We start from the raw sequence: 21,200 nt of genomic DNA on the forward strand, positions 1-21,200 counted from the left end.
GAAAGGACCTGCACGGCACAGCCCTAGAGTCCAAGGAAAGGACCTGCACGGCACAGCCCTAGAGTCCAAGGGAAGGACCCGCATGGCACAGCCCTAGAGTCCAAGGAAAGGACCTGCACAGCACAGCCCTAGAGTGCAAGGAAAGGACCTGCAAAGCACAGCCCTAGAGTCCAAGGAAAGGACCTGCACAGCACAGCCCTAGAGTGCAAGGAAAGGACCTGCAAAGCACAGCCCTAGAGTCCAAGGAAAGGACCTGCACAGCCCTAGAGTCCAAGGAAAGGACCTGCACGGCACAGCCCTAGAGTGCAAGGAAAGGACCTGCAAAGCACAGCCCTAGAGTCCAAGGAAAGGACCTGCACAGCCCTAGAGTCCAAGGAAAGGACCTGCACAGCACAGCCCTAGAGTGCAAGGAAAGGACCTGCAAAGCACAGCCCTAGAGTCCAAGGAAAGGACCTGCACAGCACAGCCCTAGAGTCCACGGAAAGGACCTGCACGGCACAGCCCTATAGTCCAAGGAAAGGACCTGCACAGCACAGCCCTAAAGTCCACGGAAAGGACCTGCACGGCACAGCCCTATAGTCCAAGGAAAGGACCTGCACGGCACAGCCCTAGAGTCCAAGGAAAGGACCTGCACGGCACAGCCCTAGAGTCCAAGGAAAGAACCTGCACGGCACAGCCCTAGAGTGCAAGGAAAGGACCTGCAAAGCACAGCCCTAGAGTCCAAGGAAAGGACCTGCACGGCACAGCCCTAGAGTCCACGGAAAGGACCTGCACGGCACAGCCCTAGAGTCCAAGGAAAGGACCTGCATGGCACAGCCCTAGAGTCCACGGAAAGGACCTGCACGGCACAGCCCTAGAGTCCAAGGGAAGGACCTGTACGGCACAGCCCTAGAGTTCAAGGAGAGGACCTGCACGGCACAGCTCTAGAGTCCAAGGAAAGGACCTGCACGGCACAGCCCTAGAGTCCAAGGAAAGGACCTGCACGGCACAGCCCTAGAGTCCAAGGAAAGGACCTGCACGGCACAGCCCTAGAGTCCAAGGGAAGGACCCGCATGGCACAGCCCTAGAGTCCAAGGAAAGGACCTGCACAGCACAGCCCTAGAGTGCAAGGAAAGGACCTGCAAAGCACAGCCCTAGAGTCCAAGGAAAGGACCTGCACAGCACAGCCCTAGAGTGCAAGGAAAGGAACTGCAAAGCACAGCCCTAGAGTGCAAGGAAAGGACCTGCAAAGCACAGCCCTAGAGTCCAAGGAAAGGACCTGCACAGCACAGCCCTAGAGTGCAAGGAAAGGACCTGCAAAGCACAGCCCTAGAGTCCAAGGAAAGGACCTGCACAGCACAGCCCTAGAGTCCACGGAAAGGACCTGCACGGCACAGCCCTATAGTCCAAGGAAAGGACCTGCACAGCACAGCCCTAGAGTCCACGGAAAGGACCTGCACGGCACAGCCCTATAGTCCAAGGAAAGGACCTGCACGGCACAGCCCTAGAGTCCAAGGAAAGGACCTGCACGGCACAGCCCTAGAGTCCAAGGAAAGAACCTGCACGGCACAGCCCTAGAGTGCAAGGAAAGGACCTGCAAAGCACAGCCCTAGAGTCCAAGGAAAGGACCTGCACGGCACAGCCCTAGAGTCCACGGAAAGGACCTGCACGGCACAGCCCTAGAGTCCAAGGAAAGGACCTGCATGGCACAGCCCTAGAGTCCACGGAAAGGACCTGCACGGCACAGCCCTAGAGTCCAAGGGAAGGACCTGTACGGCACAGCCCTAGAGTTCAAGGAGAGGACCTGCACAGCAAAGCTCTAGAGTCCAAGGAAAGGACCTGCACGGCACAGCCCTAGAGTCCAAGGAAAGGACCTGCACGGCACAGCCCTAGAGTCCAAGGAAAGGACCTGCACGGCACAGCCCTAGAGTCCAAGGGAAGGACCCGCATGGCACAGCCCTAGAGTCCAAGGAAAGGACCTGCACGGCACAGCCCTAGAGTCCACGGAAAGGACCTGCACGGCACAGCCCTAGAGTTCAAGGAAAGGACCTGCACGGCACAGCCCTAGAGTCCAAGGAAGAACCTGCACGGTACAGCCCTAGAGTCCAAGGAAAGGACCTGCACAGCCCTAGAGTCCAAGGAAAGGACCTGCACGGCACAGCCCTAGAGACCACGGAAAGGACCTGCACAGCCCTAGAGTCCAAGGAAAGGACCTGCATGGCACAGCCCTAGAGTCCAAGGAAAGGACCTGCACGGCACAGCCCTAGAGTCCAAGGAAAGGACCTGCATAGCCCTAGAGTCCAAGGAAAGGACCTGCACGGTACAGCCCTAGAGTCCAAGGAAAGGACCTGCACAGCCCTAGAGTCCAAGGAAAGGACCTGCACGGCACAGCCCTAGAGTCCACGGAAAGGACCTGCACAGCCCTAAAGTCCAAGGAAAGGACCCGCACAGCCCTAGAGTCCAAGGAAAGGACCTGCACGGCACAGCCCTAGAGTCCACGGAAAGGACCTGCACAGCCCTAGATTCCAACGAAAGGACCCGCGCAGCCCTACAGTCCAAGGAAAGGACCTGCACGGCACAGCCCTAGAGTCCACGGAAAGGACCTGCACAGCCCTAGAGTCCAAGGAAAGGACCTGCACAGCCCTAGAGTCCAAGGAAAGGACCTGCACGGTACAGCCCTAGAGTCCAAGGAAAGGACCTGCACAGCCCTAGAGTCCAACGAAAGGATCCGCACAGCCCTAGAGTCCAAGGGAAGGACCTGCACGGCACAGCCCTAGAGTCCACGGAAAGGACCTGCACAGCCCTAGAGTCCAAGGAAAGGACCTGCACGGCACAGCCCTAGAGTCCAAGGAAAGGACCTGCACTGCACAGCCCTAGAGTCCAAGGAAAGGACCTGCACGGCACAGCTCTAGAGTCCAAGGAAAGGACCTGCACGGCACAGCCCTAGAGTCCAAGGAAAGGACCTGCACGGCACAGCCCTAGAGTGCAAGGAAAGGACCTGCACAGCCCTAGAGTCCAACGAAAGGATCCGCACAGCCCTAGAGTCCAAGGGAAGGACCTGCACGGCACAGCCCTAGAGTCCACGGAAAGGACCTGCACAGCCCTAGAGTCCAAGGAAAGGACCTGCACGGCACAGCCCTAGAGTCCAAGGAAAGGACCTGCACGGCACAGCTCTAGAGTCCAAGGGAAGGACCTGCACGGCACAGCCCTAGAGTCCAAGGAAAGGACCTGCACGGCACAGCCCTAGAGTCCAAGGAAAGGACCTGCACGGCACAGCCCTAGAGTCCAAGGGAAGGACCTGCACGGCACAGCCCTAGAGTCCAAGGAAAGACCCTGCACGGCACAACTTTGAGACCTGATGAAGGTCTTGCGAGGCACAGCCCTTTAACCGAGAGGAATGACTGGTATTGTGTTATAAAGCTTTGGAGTCAAGGAGAAGGATTTGGTGCTGCACCCTTCCTCAATCACCTGGTATAAATCTGTGCAACTTAAACCACCTGGTGCATCTGCTCGAACGTTGCTTCACTCACCTGGGACATCTCTGTGTGCTCTCCATCACCTGGGACAATTCCCCACACCCTGCTTCACTCACCTGGTACATTTTCCTTCACCCTGTCTAACTCACTTGGTGCCATTCTCCATACTCTGCATCACTCACCTGGTGCAGCCCCCGCATCCTACATCGCTCATCTGGTTTAGCTCCCTGCACCAATGAAAACTCACCTGGTTTAGCTCCCTGCACCAAGGAAAACACACCTGGTTTAGCTCCCAGCACCAAGGAAAACTCACCTGGTGTAGCTCCTCGCTCTCAGAGGCCAGGTGTGCCACAATGGCCTGCATAGAACCTCTCCTAGAAGACAGCGTCGCCTGTCGAAGAAAAGGAAACTATGAGTTCAGGATCCTGTGCAGGGGCCGCCTACAAAGGGGGAAGTGACTCGAGAGAGTATTAAGAATCCTGGCAGGACATTACACATTGCCTTCTCGAAGTCTGTGGGGATTACGAGTGCAACCAATATACATCAAATAAACAAATATTGGCATGCTCTAAAAGCATTTGTCTCACCCAAAGCAAGAAGACCTAGCAGGACCTCTGTGTTTGAATCTAGGTTGCATTTTCCCTCAACCCTTACTCTCTATGAGCCAGTCTCAGACAGTCTTCTGAGCCAGTCACCTCTGTTACTCCTCTCAGCCAGTCACCTCTGTTACTCCTCTCAGCCAGTCACCTCTGTTACTCCTCTCAGCCAGTCACCTCTGTTACTCCTCTCAGCCAGTCACCTCTGTTACTCCTCTCAGCCAGTCACCTCTGTTACTCCTCTCAGCCAGTCACCTCTGTTACTCCTCCCAGCCAGTCACCTCTGTCACTACTCTCAGCCAGTCACCTCTGTGACTCCTCTCAGCCAGTCACCTCTGTCACTACTCTCAGCCAGTCACCTCTGTTACTCCTCTCAGCCAGTCACCTCTGTCACTACTCTCAGCCAGTCACCCCTGTTACTCCTCGCAGCCAGTCACCTCTGTTACTCCTCTCAGCCAGTCACCTCTGTTACTCCTCTCAGCCAGTCACCTCTGTTACTCCTCTCAGCCAGTCACCTCTGTTACTCCTCTCAGCCAGTCACCTCTGTTACTCCTCTCAGCCAGTCACCTCTGTTACTCCTCTCAGCCAGTCACCTGTTACTCCTCTCAGCCAGTCACCTCTGTCACTCCTCTCAGCCAGTCACCTCTGTTACTCCTCTCAGCCAGTCACCTCTGTTACTCCTCTCAGCCAGTATCTCAGTTACTCATCGGAGGAAGCCTCTGTAACTCCTCTGTGCTGCTCTCTCACTCCTCTCAGCCAGTCACCTCTGTCACTCCTCTCAGCCAGTCACCTCTGTTACGCCTCTCAGCCAGTCACCTCTGTTACTCCTCTCAGCCAGTCACCTCTGTTACTCCTCTCAGCCAGTCACCTCTGTCACTCCTCTCAGCCAGTCACCTCTGTTACTCCTCTCAGCCAGTCACCTCTGTTACTCCTCTCAGCCAGTCACCTCTGTTACTCCTCTCAGCCAGTCTCAGTCATTCTTCTGAGCCAGTCACCTCTGTGACTCCTCTCAGCCAGTATCTCAGTTACTCATCGGAGGAAGCCTCTGTAACTCCTCTGTGCTGCTCTCTCACTCCTCTCAGCCAGTCACCTCTGTGACTCCTCTCAGCCAGTCACCTCTGTTACTCCTCTCAGCCAGTCACCTCTGTTACTCCTCTCAGCCAGCCACCTCTGTTACTCCTCTCAGCCAGTCACCTCTGTTACTCCTCTCAGCCAGTCACCTCTGTTACTCCTCTCAGCCAGTCACCTCTGTTACTCCTCTCAGCCAGTCACCTCTGTTACTCCTCTCAGCCAGCCACCTCTGTTACTCCTCTCAGCCAGTCACCTCTGTTACTCCTCTGAGCCAGTCACCTCTGTTACTCCTCTCAGCCAGTCACCTCTGTGACTCCTCTCAGCCAGTCACCTCTGTTACTCCTCTCAGCCAGTCACCTCTGTTACTCCTCTCAGCCAGTCACCTCTGTTACTCCTCTCAGCCAGCCACCTCTGTTACTCCTCTCAGCCAGCCACCTCTGTTACTCCTCTCAGCCAGTCACCTCTGTCACTCCTCTCAGCCAGTCACCTCTGTTACTCCTCTCAGCCAGTCACCTCTGTTACTCCTCTCAGCCAGTCACCTCTGTTACTCCTCTCAGCCAGTCACCTCTGTCACTCCTCTCAGCCAGTCACCTCTGTTACTCTCAGCCAGTCACCTCTGTTACTCCTCTCAGCCAGTCACCTCTGTCACTCCTCTCAGCCAGTCACCTCTGTCACTCCTCTCAGCCAGTCACCTCTGTCACTCCTCTCAGCCAGTCACCTCTGTGACTCCTCTCAGCCAGTCACCTCTGTTACTCCTCTCAGCCAGTCACCTCTGTTACTCCTCTCAGCCAGTCACCTCTGTTACTCCTCTCAGCCAGTCACCTCTGTTACTCCTCTCAGCCAGTCACCTCTGTCACTCCTCTCAGCCAGTCACCTCTGTCACTCCTCTCAGCCAGTCACCTCTGTCACTCCTCTCAGCCAGCCACCTCTGTTACTCCTCTCAGCCAGCCACCTCTGTTACTCCTCTGAGCCAGTCACCTCTGTTACTCCTCTCAGCCAGCCACCTCTGTTACTCCTCTCAGCCAGTCACCTCTGTCACTCCTCTCAGCCAGTCACCTCTGTCACTCCTCTCAGCCAGTCACCTCTGTGACTCCTCTCAGCCAGTCACCTCTGTTACTCCTCTCAGCCAGTCACCTCTGTTACTCCTCTCAGCCAGTCACCTCTGTCACTCCTCTCAGCCAGTCACCTCTGTCACTCCTCTCAGCCAGTCACCTCTGTCACTCCTCTCAGCCAGTCACCTCTGTTACTCCTCTCAGCCAGTCACCTCTGTCACTCCTCTCAGCCAGTCACCTCTGTTACTCCTCTCAGCCAGTCACCTCTGTTACTCCTCTCAGCCAGTCACCTCTGTTACTCCTCTCAGCCAGTCACCTCTGTTACTCCTCTCAGCCAGTCACCTCTGTTACTCCTCTCAGCCAGTCACCTCTGTTACTCCTCTCAGCCAGTCACCTCTGTTACTCCTCTCAGCCAGTCACCTCTGTTACTCCTCTCAGCCAGTCACCTCTGTTACTCCTCTGGGCCAGTCACCTCTGTTACTCCTCTCGGCCAGTCACCTCTGTTACTCCTCTCGGCCAGTCACCTCTGTTACTCCTCTCAGCCAGTCACCTCTGTTACTCCTCTCGGCCAGTATCTCAGTTACTCATCGGAGGAAGCCTCTGTAACTCCTCTGTGCTGCTCTCACTCCTCTCAGCCAGTCACCTCTGTTACTCCTCTCAGCCAGTCACCTCTGTGACTCCTCTCAGCCAGTATCTCAGTTACTCATGGGAGGAAGCCTCTGTAACTCCTCTGTGCTGCTCTCACTCCTCTGAGCCAGTCACCTCTGTCACTCCTCTCAGCCAGTCACCTCTGTTACTCCTCTCAGCCAGTCACCTCTGTTACTCCTCTCAGCCAGTCACCTCTGTTACTCCTCTCAGCCAGTCACCTCTGTTACTCCTCTCAGCCAGTCACCTCTGTTACTCCTCTCAGCCAGTCACCTCTGTTACTCCTCTCAGCCAGTCACCTCTGTTACTCCTCTCAGCCAGTCACCTCTGTCACTCCTCTGAGCCAGTCACCTCTGTTACTCCTCTCAGCCAGTCACCTCTGTTACTCCTCTCAGCCAGTCACCTCTGTCACTCCTCTCAGACAGTCACCTCTGTTACTCCTCTCAGCCAGTCACCTCTGTTACTCCTCTCAGCCAGTCACCTCTGTTACTCCTCTGAGCCAGTCACCTCTGTGACTCCTCTCAGCCAGTCACCTCTGTTACTCCTCTCAGCCAGTCACCTCTGTTACTCCTCTCAGCCAGTCACCTCTGTTACTCCTCTCAGCCAGTCACCTCTGTTACTCCTCCCAGCCAGTCACCTCTGTCACTACTCTCAGCCAGTCACCTCTGTGACTCCTCTCAGCCAGTCACCTCTGTCACTACTCTCAGCCAGTCACCTCTGTTACTCCTCCCAGCCAGTCACCTCTGTCACTACTCTCAGCCAGTATCTCAGTTACTCATGGAAGGAAGCCTCTGTAACTCCTCTGTGCTGCTCTCACTCCTCTCAGCCAGTCACTTCTGTTACTCCTCTGAGCTTGTCTCTGTTACCCCTATCTGTGGCAGGTTAAATTATGTAAAGTCAGACAGCTCTTTTCAAAGATTACTTGGATTTATTGTAATTGATTAGAAATTATTCTACGCAATATTAAAGTACTACACACTGTACAGCATGGGAGGGGTTGGGATGGACTAGGAAGAGAGAAGTGCAGGCTGAAGTATGGAGCGAGCCAGAACACGTGTGGAGGGCCGCATGGGATATACGGAGGGGTTGCGGCAGACCATATGAAGAGAAGTGCAGTCTACAGACTGAAGGTCGTGGGACAAACCATATGTAGGGATGGACAGTGGAGCCTAGACCGGCGGCTTCTGAAGGTGCAGCCTGCAGCCCAATCATCAGGGGCCTTCTGCTGCATGAGTGGTGACTGGGAGAGTGGAGGGGTGGATGGATGGATGGATGCATGTTTACACTTGCATGGCGCACTCCGAGAGTGACTCGTTTCAGAGTCTAACTTATTGCGCAGTGGGTAAACGGTGGAGCATTGTGATATGCCTCTCTCTGCCTCACTAGCTGGATGGGAGTTGGCATCGTTGCCCTCACCTTATTCACTACGTCGCCGAAGGTCAGGTTGGTGAGGGCCATTCCTGCGTAGCGCCTCAAGGCCAGGTTGAGAGGATCATTGCTCATCTTGTGCATTTCATAGTCCACTTGGAGGAGCTCAGCAACAGCCTGCAGACCACCTGTGAAGAGAGGAGAGGGAGGGCTGGTTGTGAACAAATGTTATCTTATGTTATGTTATGGAAATTTATTAGGCGCACAGCTGCCCCAGCAGTGGGCACTGTGGCACCCCTGATGCAAGCTCACACAGTAGCAGTGTTTGCATTTGAGGCCAGCCGTGCTGTCATCTCATCACCTTACGCACCTCACGCCCCACCACACCTCATTCATGCCTCCCACAGTACCAGCCTGTAGTAGCTACCTGACTCAATGCTCACTAAGGAGTGGCCTGGAGGGCTCACTGTTCACTCACTATTGCCCTGCAAGACTCACTTCAAAAAGGAACACTTCACTCAGAACAAACTTATTTACTTCTCTCAAGCACTACTTACCCAGGAGAGGTATGTGGTACTCACCTCACTCTTTTGAAGTCTGGAGAAGCCACAATAAGCACTGCTCAAAAGGGATCTGATTACTCGTTTCATTCATTGCTTACTCGGGAGAGGCCTGTGTTGCTCGCCTTTCTCGAATCATGCGACACAGCATTTGGTACTTGCATCACGTGTTGCCGGTGCACAACAAGTCACTGGTGCACACGTCACGGTGTATGCGCAGCATTCCACTGAAACTTTTCTCCTCAGCTTTCCCACGTCGAAGAGGACGTCACAAAGGCACGGCTCCGAATGCGACTTCACATGATGTCATCGGATGATGATGAGCGGGTGATTCGACAACATTCTCACAAGTATACACACTATACAAACACAGCCAACACTGGAAATTCTTCATCAAAGAAATTTCCTAGTGCCAAGCATCACATGATTTCAACAATAAATCACATAAGATATACATTGATTATTTTTCGGTATAAGCAGGCAGGCAACGGGGAGGCTGGTGGGTTAGTGACGAATCCACAGGCAGATACTGTATCCACCAGAAGGAAAATGCTACTTACCAGTATGCATCTGTTCTTGGCATGTAGAGCTGCAGAGTAGTACACTGTGCAAGAGATCGCCACCTGGTGTTGGGCTCGGATGATTGCAGGTTGTTGTCTTCTTGAAAGAAGTCTTTGTTAGTCCCGATAGGTGACTCCCCCCTTGGACAATACTGCGCATGGGCATCGGCTCCATCCTTAGATTGTTTTTCGCCATGATGGTAAATGATGGAGTCAGTAGAAGTAAGGAAAGAAGGATGTCCATGCGTATGCATCTAAGTAAGATGAAAACTGGAACGGATACAAGTCCCGGGGAGGCGGGATTGTTTGTAATGGTTGAGGGGCCTGAGGTCTAGAATCGGTCTTAGGGTCCCGTATTTCTTGGGAATTAGAAAATACAGCGAGTAAACCCCCGTCCCTTGTTCCTGTAAAGGAACTAACTGAATTGCACCCTTCTGTAGAAGGGACAGAACCTCTTGCTGAAGCAGAGCTAGATGATCGGTAGACATTGGACGCTGTCTGGGAGATATGTGTGGAGGGGTTGCTGTAGGTTCTAGGCAGTAGCCATGTTGGATAATCTGTCTTGCCCACTTGTCTGTTGTAATGGAGCTCCAGACAGGCAGGAACTGTGTTAGTCTGCCCCCTACAGGAGTGGAATACTGCAGGGGGAGCATAGGGAAGACATTGCCTAGGGGCGGAAGAGGCTCGAGTGTTGTTATTACCTCTACCTCTGCCCTTGGTGTTATTGCCTCTGTATCCTCCTCTATAGTAACTCTTGTTGGAGGAGGTTTGTGTCTTGAAAGACGTGTTAGTGTCTGTTCCAGTTTGTTTGGAGCCGCCCCTGTAAAAGGAGCGATGAAAGGAACCTCGAGCTGGGGTAGACTGTAAGGCCCCCATAGACTTGGCAGTGTCTGTGTCTTTTTTCATTTTTTCAAGGGTAGTGTCTACCTCTGGGCCGAATAATTGGTTTTGATTAAAAGGCTGGTTCAAAATGGTGGTTTGTACTTCTTGTTTGAACCCTGAGATACGTAGCCACGCATGTCTCCTAATAACGACACTGGTATTAATAGCCCTAGATGCTGTGTCTGCGGCATCTAGTGCGCATTTGATGGAAGGGTTAGATATTAACTTGCCTTCCTGTATGAGGTCAGTAGCTTGATCTTTGTACTGATCTGGGAGGTGCTCAAGCAATTTCTCCAATTGGTCGTAGTGAGCCCGATCATAACGAGAGAGGAGGGCTTGCGTATTAGCTATGCGCCATATATTGGAAGCCTGCTCAGCTATTCTCTTGCCTGACGCATCAATAATTTTGGATTCTTTGGCAGGCGGGGGTGCTTCACCAGAAGTCTGAGAATTGGCCCTTTTACATGCGTTGGACACCACTAAGGAGTCTAGTGGTAGGTGTCCTTTAATATAGACTGGGTCTGAGGGTGCAGTTCTATATTTCTTTTCAATCCTGGGGTTTAAAATTCTGGTACGCACAGGATCTTTAAAGACCTCAGTAGCATGCTTAACCACTCCTTTGATCATGGGAAGAATTTGAGCGGGTCTCTGAGACTGCTCAAAAGTATCTAAGAGAAAATCTTCCTCAATGGCCTCAGAATGCATGGAGACACCATAGTATGTAGCAGCTCTGTTTATCAGCTGGCCAAACCCAATAGTATCCTCAGGAGGAGAAGGTTTAGATGGGTATGAGGGTGTCTCAGGGACATCAGGTTCATTTGCAGGGTATGGAAAGCCCCACCCAGACGCAGGTTTTGTGTATGGAAAATTCCACGTGCCCTCGCCTACAGGGTATGCAGTGTCTCCTTCCCCGTCCCCTCCACCCAAATCCTATTCATCATCATTCTGTGGCGAATATGGTGACAATGGAGACTGTATAGGAGAGGTTTGAGGTGAAATATAGGGAGGAGCGGTAGAAGGAGGAGAGACGGGAAAGGAAAAGTGCAGAGGAGAGGTTGCACAGTCCTTCTTTTTGGCAGGAACCACCGGTGTAGATGGTGTAGCTGCAGGTCTCTTCTTGAGCGGTGTGGCACCAACATGACCGGTTTTCGGGTCGATGAAGATCTTTTTCTGTTGAGGATCTGGTTGAAAAAGGGTCCTCTTGAGGCACAACCTTCTTGAGCGTTGATTTTTTCGGTGCCGGCGTAGGTTGTCTAGTGTCTTTAGCCTTGGAAGGTATTAGAGTGTCCTGTGGCTTAGGTTTCGGCGCCGAAGGTGTCGTTTTTGGCTTAGAAGGCATGTTCGAGGGCTTGGAGACCTCAGAATCAGGCTGTGTGTTTTTCGGAACCGTGTACGGCTTCGGAGCAGGTGCGTCTTTTGGTTTCGGTATCGGCACTTCTTTCGGTGTCGGAGCCGAAGGGTGTTTTGGCTTCAGTGCCGATGGAGTCTTGCTCGGTGACGAGGCACCGGAAGGCGGAGGAAATTTTTTCGGAGCCGACGGAAGACTCTTGGTCGGTGTCGAGGCACCGAAAGGCGTGGAAGGTTTCTTCGGAGTCGAGTCTGAAAGCGGGACTTTCGAAGCAGATGATCGGTCTCGACTGGGCCCAGTGGGCCGAGTGCTGACCTTTGCCTTCTGTTTGGGCGTATGTGTGGCCGGGGCAGTAGTACTCACGTGCTGACCCGATGGAATGGAGTCGCCGGAGTCATCTGCTTCGGAGACGATCAGGAGATCCGGTGAGTCTTCTTTGGGAACGAGTGGAACCTCGTCGTCGAAGATGTCTTCCGGTGCTGGAGCTGTTCTCCTCATCTCGTGTCGACGGGCACTCCGGTCTTGGATGGTTTTCTTCGAGAGGAAGGAAGCACAGGTTGTGCAGGTCGACTCGTTGTGGTCCGGCGACAGGCAGAGGTTACAAACCTCGTGGTGGTCGCTATGTGGGAACTTTGCTTGACATTTTGGGCATTTTCGGAATGGAGTCCTTTCCATATGGCGCAGGCTGCAAGGCGTCGATAGGCCCACTTGGATGACCGGTATGGAAACTTCGATGTCGAAGGCAGGTAGTATATGTTTTATGAAGTTCTGCGTGTCAAAGTTGCAGAAAAACAGTTTCTGGCCGGAGCGGAGAAACTTTCATCCGAACCCAGTGGCGGAAAAAAACAATCTGAGGATGGAGCCGATGCCCATGCGCAGTATTGTCCAAGGGAGGAGTCACCTATCGGGACTAACAAAGACTTCTTCCAAGAAGACAACAACCTGCAATCATCCGAGCCCAACACCAGGTGGCGATCTAATGCACAGTGTACTATCTGCAGCTCATATGCCTCGAACAATGCTTTACGAAAGGTAAGTAACTTGTTCTTTTGATGGATACATCTGCCTGTGGATTCCTCACCTTTTGAATTGAATCCCCAAGCAGTCCAGATCTTAACGAAGTGTGCCTGCCTGCCTTTACCAAAATATCCTGCAGCTTAGAACGTGCAAAGTGGCCCTCCCTCCTCACCCCTGAGTCTAAACAGTAACGCTTCGCAAAAGTGTGGAGGGAAGCCCACGATGCCACCTTGCAGACGTCTACAACAGGGACACCTCTAGCCGAAGAAGACAACTTAGCTCAGGTGGAATGAGTTTGAATACCTTCAGGAGGCTCCTTCTTGGCCAAGGCGTTCCAGATCTTAATACAGAGGATAAACCAACTGAACAGTGTTCTCTTATGGTCAGCCTTACCCTTAATTTTGCCCACATATCCAATGAAGAGTGGGTCGTACAACCTGAAGTCCTTGGTTCTATCCAGGTAGAAGCTGAACGCCCACTTAGGGTCCCGGCGGCGAAGTCTCTCCTCCTGCTTAGAAAGGTGAAGGAGAGGGTAGAGAAGTGGGTAAGGTGATGGCATGCCCTAGGTGTAAAGGAGTGACCACCTTAGGCACGGAAGCAGCTCTTGTCTTAAGAACCATCATATCCGCATTGAATGATGTAAATGGAGGCTTGGAGCTAAGAGCTTGCAACTCACTCACCCTCCTAGCGGAAGTGATTGCAACCATCTGGTAAACAGAGAAAAGCAGACAAGGCAGACAAGTAGCCTTTAACAGTAGGTACTGCACAACCCTGTTGTGCCAGGGAAAGAGAGAAACTCAGAACATCAGACAAGTGGGCCTAAAAGGGATCAATAGATCTCTCCCACACCATTTAACAAACTTGGCCCACCTACCAGAATAGACAGAGTTGGTGGAGTGTCTCCTGGCTGATAATATAGCATCCACCACATCCGGTGGGAGAGAGAAAGAGCTGAGGTTGCCCCGTTTAATCTCCAGGCATGAAGGCGCAGGCTCTGGAGGTGGGGGTGTAGAACCTCAACTTGCGAATGCAAGAGGAGTTCTGCCCCGAGAGGAAGATGGAGCGGAGTGCACGATTAGAGGCAAAGGAAGTCCGTGTACCACACCCTTCGCTGCCAATCTGGGGTGATCAATATGACTTGGGCCCGGTCTTGCCGAATCTTCCTCAGAACTCAAGGAATCAAGGGTATGGGAGGAAACGAGTAAAGATGTTGTGAGTACCAATCTAACTGAAACGTGTGCCCCAATGCTCCTTGCGTCGGTTCCTGGAGACTGCAGAACGACGGGCAGTGTGCGTTCTTGTGAGAGACAAACAGGTTCAACTGAGGAAACCCCTGCACCCTTAAAATGTGAAGGACCACCTCTGGATGGAGACACCACTCGTAATTGGCCAAATACTGTTAACTGAGACGGTCTGCACACACATTCAGTTCTCCGGCCAGATGATTTGTGATCATGCAAATCTAATGGTCCTGAGCCTAGGACCAGAGTCGCAGATCCTCTCTGCAAAGAAGATACGACCCTACTCCTCCCTGTTTGTTGATGTACCACAACGTCACGACCTGAACCGACTGACCGCAAATGGAGGCAAGAAAGGCTTTGAGAGCCAAACGTATCAACCGCAATTCCTGAAGATTGGTGTGAAACAATCTTTTCTCTCGAGACCAAAAGCCCTTGACCTCTAGATCCCCCAGATGACCTCCCCAGAGTGGAAGCATCCGTTATCACGGTGGCCACCAGAGAAGGAGATTGAAATGCCTTCCCTTGGGACAGGTTGCCTGGAACACTCCACCATGACAGCTCTGCGGCAGTGTCTCTGGTGATTATGACCAACTGCCTGAGATCTCTGTTGCGTTGAGACAACTTCTGCTGAGGCACCCCTGGAGTGCCCCCGTGTGCCAAGGTGCATGGCTGACCAGTAATATACAGGAACCAAACAGACCAAGCAGGTGCAGAAACTTCAGGACTGGAACAGCCGCTCCATTCTGAAATAGTGGAATCCCAGCCTGGATGTCTTGAATCCTCTGTAGAGGCGGGAAGTCACAAATCACAGTAGTGTTGAGCATCTCCCCTATGAACAGGTTGCACTGAGAGGGCACCAGGTGAGATTTGGGTATATTTATCGAAAACCCCAAGTTGAACAACAGTTGTGTTGTTACTGGCAAATGATTCAACACATCTCTGGTGACTTTGCTTTGAGACGCCAGTCGTTCAGATAGGGGAAAAAGGAATCCCCGACCTTCTGAGATGTGCTGCCACCAGAGCCATCACCTTTGTGAAGACCAGAGGTGTGGACGTAAGGCTGAACGGAAGGACCACAAACTGGTAGTGTTGAGACCCCAGCGTAAAACTGAGATACTTCCAATGCGACTTCAGGATGGGAATGTGGAAATACACTTCCTGTAAGTCGATCGACACCAGCCAGTCTCCCTGCTGCAGCGCCAGAAGAACCTGAGCCAGGGTCAACATCTTAAACATCTTCTGCTTGAGGTAAAAATTCAAAAACACTGAGGTCTAGGATTGGCTTCCAGCGACCATCCTTTCTGGGAATCAAGAAGTAGTGGGAGTAGCATCCTTGATCCCTTGCCTGCTCCGGAACCATCTTGATCGCACACTTTTGTAGTAATGACAGAGCCTCCTGCTGGAGGAGCAGAAGGTGCTCTTCCGAACAAAAACCCTGGCGGGGAGGGGAAGGAGGAGGGAACTCTCGGAAGGGTAGGGCATACCCATTTTCTACGATGTTCAACACCCAGAGATCTGTAGTAACAGACCTCCAATGTTGTAGAAAATGGGACACCCGCCCATCCACGGGACAAGCATGCTCTAGGATGGTGAAGCTGGAGCTGCTTCCCTGGTGCACCAGTTGGAGGGGAAGAAGGAGAGGAGGAGGAGGAGACTTGCTGTTGTGCTGCACCCTGCAGATGACCTCTACCCTTTCCCCTGTGAGATCTGCACAAGGAATTTGCCGGCTGTTGCTGCTTCCACAACTGCTGCTCGTCACAAAAGGATAAGTTCTTCCCAAAACCACAAAACGTTTGATGTTGCTCAAAGCCCCTGGGCCTAAAGACCTTGCCGTGGCTCTACTGTCTTTAAAGCGCTGCAGCGCTGAGTCCGCTTTGGCCCCAAACAGGAGCGATCCATTGACTGGCAGTTCCAACAGGGTGGCTTGGACATCAGGAGAGAAACCTGAACCCTGTAATCAAGCATGCCTCCTGGTAGCCACAGACGATCCCATCGCCCTGGTAACCGAGTCAGCTGTGTCCAGACCAGACTGTATTACCTGGCGTGCCGCAGCTTGGGCATCCGTCAGTACCTCCACAAAATGCCCTTGAACTTTCTCAGGCAGTTTTTGGAGCAGTTCATAAGGGCGTGGATGTAGCGACCCAATTGCATGTGGCATTTGTTAACTTGAGGGCCATACTGCCTGACGAGAATACCTTTTTCGCAGATTGCTCCATGCGTTTCGACTCCCTATCTGCAGGTGTAGATGGGAAGGAACCTGCAGACTGCTTTGAGGAGCACGAAGCCTGGGCCACCAATCAGGATCACCCAGAGCCACCTTGCACCTCCTAGCCACAGACCTGGACACCGCTGGAGCAGACATCAGTTTCTGCTAGACATCAAGAATGGGCTCAGTCAATGCCTCGTTAAAAGGGAGTAAAGGCTCTGAGATACAGGAAGGAGGATGGAGCACCACTGTCAAGATGTTAGATTTTAATTCCGCTGTGTGAAAAGGCAATCCCAGCAGATCCACTGCCTTCCGGATCACGGCCTGATAATATGTCACGCCCTGCGTTGGGAGACCTTTTGGAGAAGAGAGCTCCCATTCAGGAGAGGTATCCAGGCCTCTAGCCTCCTGCAAACCTTCAAAATCCTGAACAGGATCCACAATCTCCCCTTCCACAGCCTCTTCATGCTCTTCCTGGTATTCTTCCATCTTCTAATAACCTCTGTGCCTCTCTGAGACCTCATCCTCGGAACAGGTGTCGGTGGCGCTAAACGCGGCGCTGGGGACTTCGGGATCGGCGTCGAAGGGAAAAATACTGAGACAGTAGTCAACGCCGGTCGAGGTCGAGTCAGCGCTGGTTCAGAATCAGACAACGTCAGAGAAGATCCATCCAGTGGCACCCCCCCCCCGAGATTGTTCCAGTGTCGAAAACATCGGCGTCGGAAAAGGCCATCTCCCTGGAGCCATCGGCGTAAAAGGCTTAAGAGCTGCCTGAGGGAAATGAGGTGGGAAATGAGGTGGGAAACCTCCCAGGGAAAAGGCCAGCATAAGCATGGGGCTAACAGGTGTGCTAGTAGGGTCTGCCGCTCTGGCGAACAAGCCGCACATCACATTTAAAAAATGTGACAGATCCGTTCCCGGAGTAGGGAAGGTAGGATGCACTGGATCCGGCACTGCAGGCTCTGAAGCCGCTCGAGGAGGCAACACATTTGGTTCTGGTTGTGGCGCCAGAGACCCTGGAGCCAGAGGTGGAGTGGTCGGCTTGAGAAAACTGTGGAGGAGTTGCTTCTCTTGGAGCCGTTGGAGTCACCACTCTTGGTGCAGGATATGGGGCCGGAGTCACCTCAGGAGAATGAGATGGAGAGATTTCATCCTTCCGATGACGCCTGGGAACTGGGAACACCGACTTCGGCTTTGCGTCCTTCGGCAAACGATGCAAGACCTATGGCGTCACTTTTTCTTGTGCTTCTTTGACGACCTTGAAGTATGCGGACTCAGTGACTTGGAACGGGACTTCGACCCTTCTTCACCCCTTTTTTGCTTCTTGGCCTTGGCCATGAATAGTTTGGCCTCTCTTTCAGTGCTTTGGGATTCATGCGCCTGCATGATGAACACTCCTCAACATCGTGGTCCGAAGACACCATAAACAGTCTTCATAAGGGTCAGTGATAGACATCTGGCCCCCACATTCCCTGCATGGCCTGAAACTAGATTTTCTTTGAGCGGCCATAGTCGATTCTACAAAGACACTACGACTCGCAACAAAGACACTCCCAGAAATGTAGAGCCCTGGGAAAAACCGTTACATGTCAACGGTGCGGAAAAAAGGAAACTGTCGTCAGCGCACTGACGAGATCTTTTTATGGCTCCGATGACGTCATGCAGAGTCGCGTGTGGAGCCGTTCCATTGTGACGTCCTCGTTGATGTGAGAGAGCTAAGGAGAAAGGGGCATATTACCAACCAATAGAGATCATTTTTGTCTCTAACTTGTTTAGAGACAAAAATTATCGCCGCACATCGGCGATTTTTATCGCAGATAAACCTTGCTATTAGCAAGGTTTATCGCAAATGCGAAAAAAAACGGCCGCAATGCATGAATATCGCTGAAAAGTCAGCGATATTCATGCATTATCGAGCAAATGCTCTTAGCCATGTTATCCACCTCCCATTGGTTAACATGGCTAAGAACTGCTCAGGGCAGGTGTTAGCTTTTGGAGATATTCGCGCTTAGCGCGAATATCTCCAAAAGTTGGTAATAGGAGATAGCGATGTTAGCGACTGTTTCCAGTCCCTAACATCTTGGCACGCCCACTTTGCATGTCATTAGTGATAAATATCACTGACATGCAAAGTGGGGCCCATGATGGTCGCTATCTCCTATTAGCTGTCGCTAACTGGTGTTAGCGACAGCTTGGTAATAGGGAGATAATTTTATCTCCGCTTTCTTGGCTTTTAAAGCCAAAAAAGCGGAGATAAAACCCCTTGATAATATACCCCATTGTTCCTTTAGGACAGCCCTGTAGTACTCATCACTCACTCAGGGTAGGCCCATAGTATCCTTGCTTACTCAGTACTGGTCTGTAGTAGTCATTGCATACCCATTACCATACTGTAGCACGGTACGTACCTAACTCGTTCATTGCCCTCCGGTACTCTTCATCAAAGGATAACTTCATGACAGCACACGTGGCCTGGCAGATCTGGGGCTCGATGGAAACTGGCACTGGAGTGGAAAAGAGGAATATATCCCATCAGACCTTCCAGAGTCTCTATGCAATGCCCCCTCCTTCCCCTCTCCAACACCCCTTCCTTCCCCTCTCAAACACCCCTTCCTTCCTCTCTCCAACGCCCCTTCCTTCCTCTGTACAATAATCCTCCCTTCCTCTATCCAACTCCCCTTCCACCCTCTATACAACACCCCAGCCTCCAGAACCACCCCTTCCTCTCTCTTAAACCCCTTCCAGCTTCTGTACAACACTGTTCTTTCCTCTACACAAAACCTCTCCGTTAACCAGCGTCCCCTCCTCTGCCCTGTACTGTGCTGCTATCCCAGAGCACTCTAGCCCCTTTTCTGTTCCTTGTGGCCGTACTCCCCAGTACGGCCCTCTGTTTTCTTCCCTCCTTCTCATGGGTGGTACTCACCAGTCCTGCCCTCTCCCCTTTCCCCTTCTCCTTGTGTGCAGTACTCACCAGTACTGCCCTCTGGCCGTCTCCCTGCTCCGCGCTGCTTCTCCTGGGCCTCCAGCCAATCCCAGCAGGTCTCGGAGTAGGAGCGTATCTGCTCCAGGACGTGCAGGACACGCATCTCCCTCTTGGCCTGGCCTTCATCAGGCTGTGAAAAGATGATGTTGTGTAGGGCTGCGTTGGCATGCATGCGGGCATCCTTACTGCCACCACTACTGCCTCGGTCCGCGGCTGGACCTGCCGAGCCAAGGGCTTCCAGACTCCCAGCGTCGCGGTCTGCATCGTGCAGGATCTGGATGAGGAGTGGAAGGCAGCCAGACTTGCGCATGGCCTGGCAGCTGTCCTGGGAGCTAGACATGGCGAGCAGAGTGCGTGCCATCTCATCCTTGTCTCTGGTGGCCAACATCGACAGGAGCCAGAACACCACCTCCACCTAGGAAGCAGACAGGGCAGATGAGGTATCTGAGAGCATTCCTGGGACAGGTACAACCTGAAGGACAACACCAGGGTCAGGCACATCCTCTCAGGGCATCCCCGGAGACAACCATGACTACCCAGGACATCACAGGCAACAACCATGACTACCCAGGACATCACAAGGGACAACCATGACTACCCAGGACATCACAGGGGACAACCATGACTACCCAGGACATCCCCGGAGACAACCATGACTACCCAGGACATCACAGGGGACAACCATGACTACCCAGGACATCACAGGGGACAACCATGACTACCCAGGACATCCCCGGAGACAACCATGACTACCCAGGACATCACAGGCGACAACCATGACTACCCAGGACATCACAGGAGACAACCATGACAACCCAGGACATCACAGGAGACAAACATGACTACCCAGGACATCACAGGAGACAACCATGACTACCCAGGACATCACAGGCGACAACCATGACTACCCAGGACATCACAGATGACAACCATGACTACCCAGGACATCACAGGAGACAACCATGACTGCCCAGGACATCACAGATGACAACCATGACTACTCAGGACATCACAGAAGATAATCATGACTGCCCAGGACATCACAGGCGACAACCATGACTGCCCAGGACATCACAGGAGACAAACATGACTACCCAGGACATCACAGGAGACAACCATGACTATACAGGACATCACAGGCGACAACCATGACTACCCAGGACATCACAGGAGACAAACATGACTACCCAGGACATCACAGGCGACAACCATGACTGCCCAGGACATCACAGATGACAACCATGACTACCCAGGACATCACCGGAGACAAACATGACTACCCAGGACATCACAGGCGACAACCATGACTGCCCAGGACATCACAGATGACAACCATGACTACCCAGGACATTACAGGAGACAACCATGACTACCCAGGACATCACACGTGACAAACATGACTACCCAGGACATCACAGGAGACAACCATGACTACTCAGGACATCACAGGAGACAACCATGACTACCCAGGACATCACAGGAGACAAACATGACTACCCAGGACATCACAGGAGACAAACATGACTACCCAGGACATCACAGGAGACAAACATGACTACCCAGGACACCACAGGAGACAAACATGACTACCCAGGACATCACAGGAGACAAACATGACTACCCAGGACATCACAGGAGACAACCATGACTACCCAGGACATCACAGGAGACAAACATGACTACCCAGGACATCACAGGAGACAACCATGACTACCCAGGACATCACAGGAGACAAACATGACTACCCAGGACATCACAGGAGACAACCATGACTACCCAGGACATCACAGGCGACAACCATGACTATACAGGATATCACAGGCGACAACCATGACTACCCAGGACATCACAGGAGACAAACATGACTATACAGGATATCACAGGCGACAACCATGACTACCCAGGACATCACAGGAGACAACCATGACTACCCAGGACATCACAGGAGACAAACATGACTACCCAGGACATCACAGGAGACAAACATGACTACCCAGGACATCACCGGAGACAAACATGACTACACAGGACATCACTGACGATGGGGACAGCCACTCCGGGCATCCCCGGGGTCAGGCACATCCTCTCAGGGCATCCCCGGAGACAACCATGACTACCCAGGACATCACAGGCTACAACCATGACAACCCAGGACATCACAGGGGACAACCATGACTACCCAGGACATCACAGGAGACAACCATGACTACCCAGGA

At 52.6% G+C, this 21,200-nt stretch overlaps 1 protein-coding gene across 1 annotated transcript in view; it reads right to left on the minus strand.

Moving 5' to 3' along the window:
- Positions 1-21,200, minus strand: part of APC2 (APC regulator of Wnt signaling pathway 2) — a 195,848-nt gene that overhangs the window by 18,881 nt on the left and 155,767 nt on the right. The window contains exons 10-13 of the mRNA XM_078669362.1: positions 18,973-19,399; positions 18,410-18,505; positions 8,236-8,375; positions 3,769-3,846 (exon numbers count right to left, since the gene is read on the minus strand). Coding sequence (XP_078525488.1) covers positions 3,769-3,846; positions 8,236-8,375; positions 18,410-18,505; positions 18,973-19,399 — 741 coding nt within the window. The remainder of the gene's footprint in view (positions 1-3,768; positions 3,847-8,235; positions 8,376-18,409; positions 18,506-18,972; positions 19,400-21,200) is intronic.

This window comes from Lissotriton helveticus, chromosome 12, assembly GCF_964261635.1.
Source record: "Lissotriton helveticus chromosome 12, aLisHel1.1, whole genome shotgun sequence".
NCBI classification, from domain to species: Eukaryota; Metazoa; Chordata; class Amphibia; order Caudata; family Salamandridae; genus Lissotriton; species Lissotriton helveticus.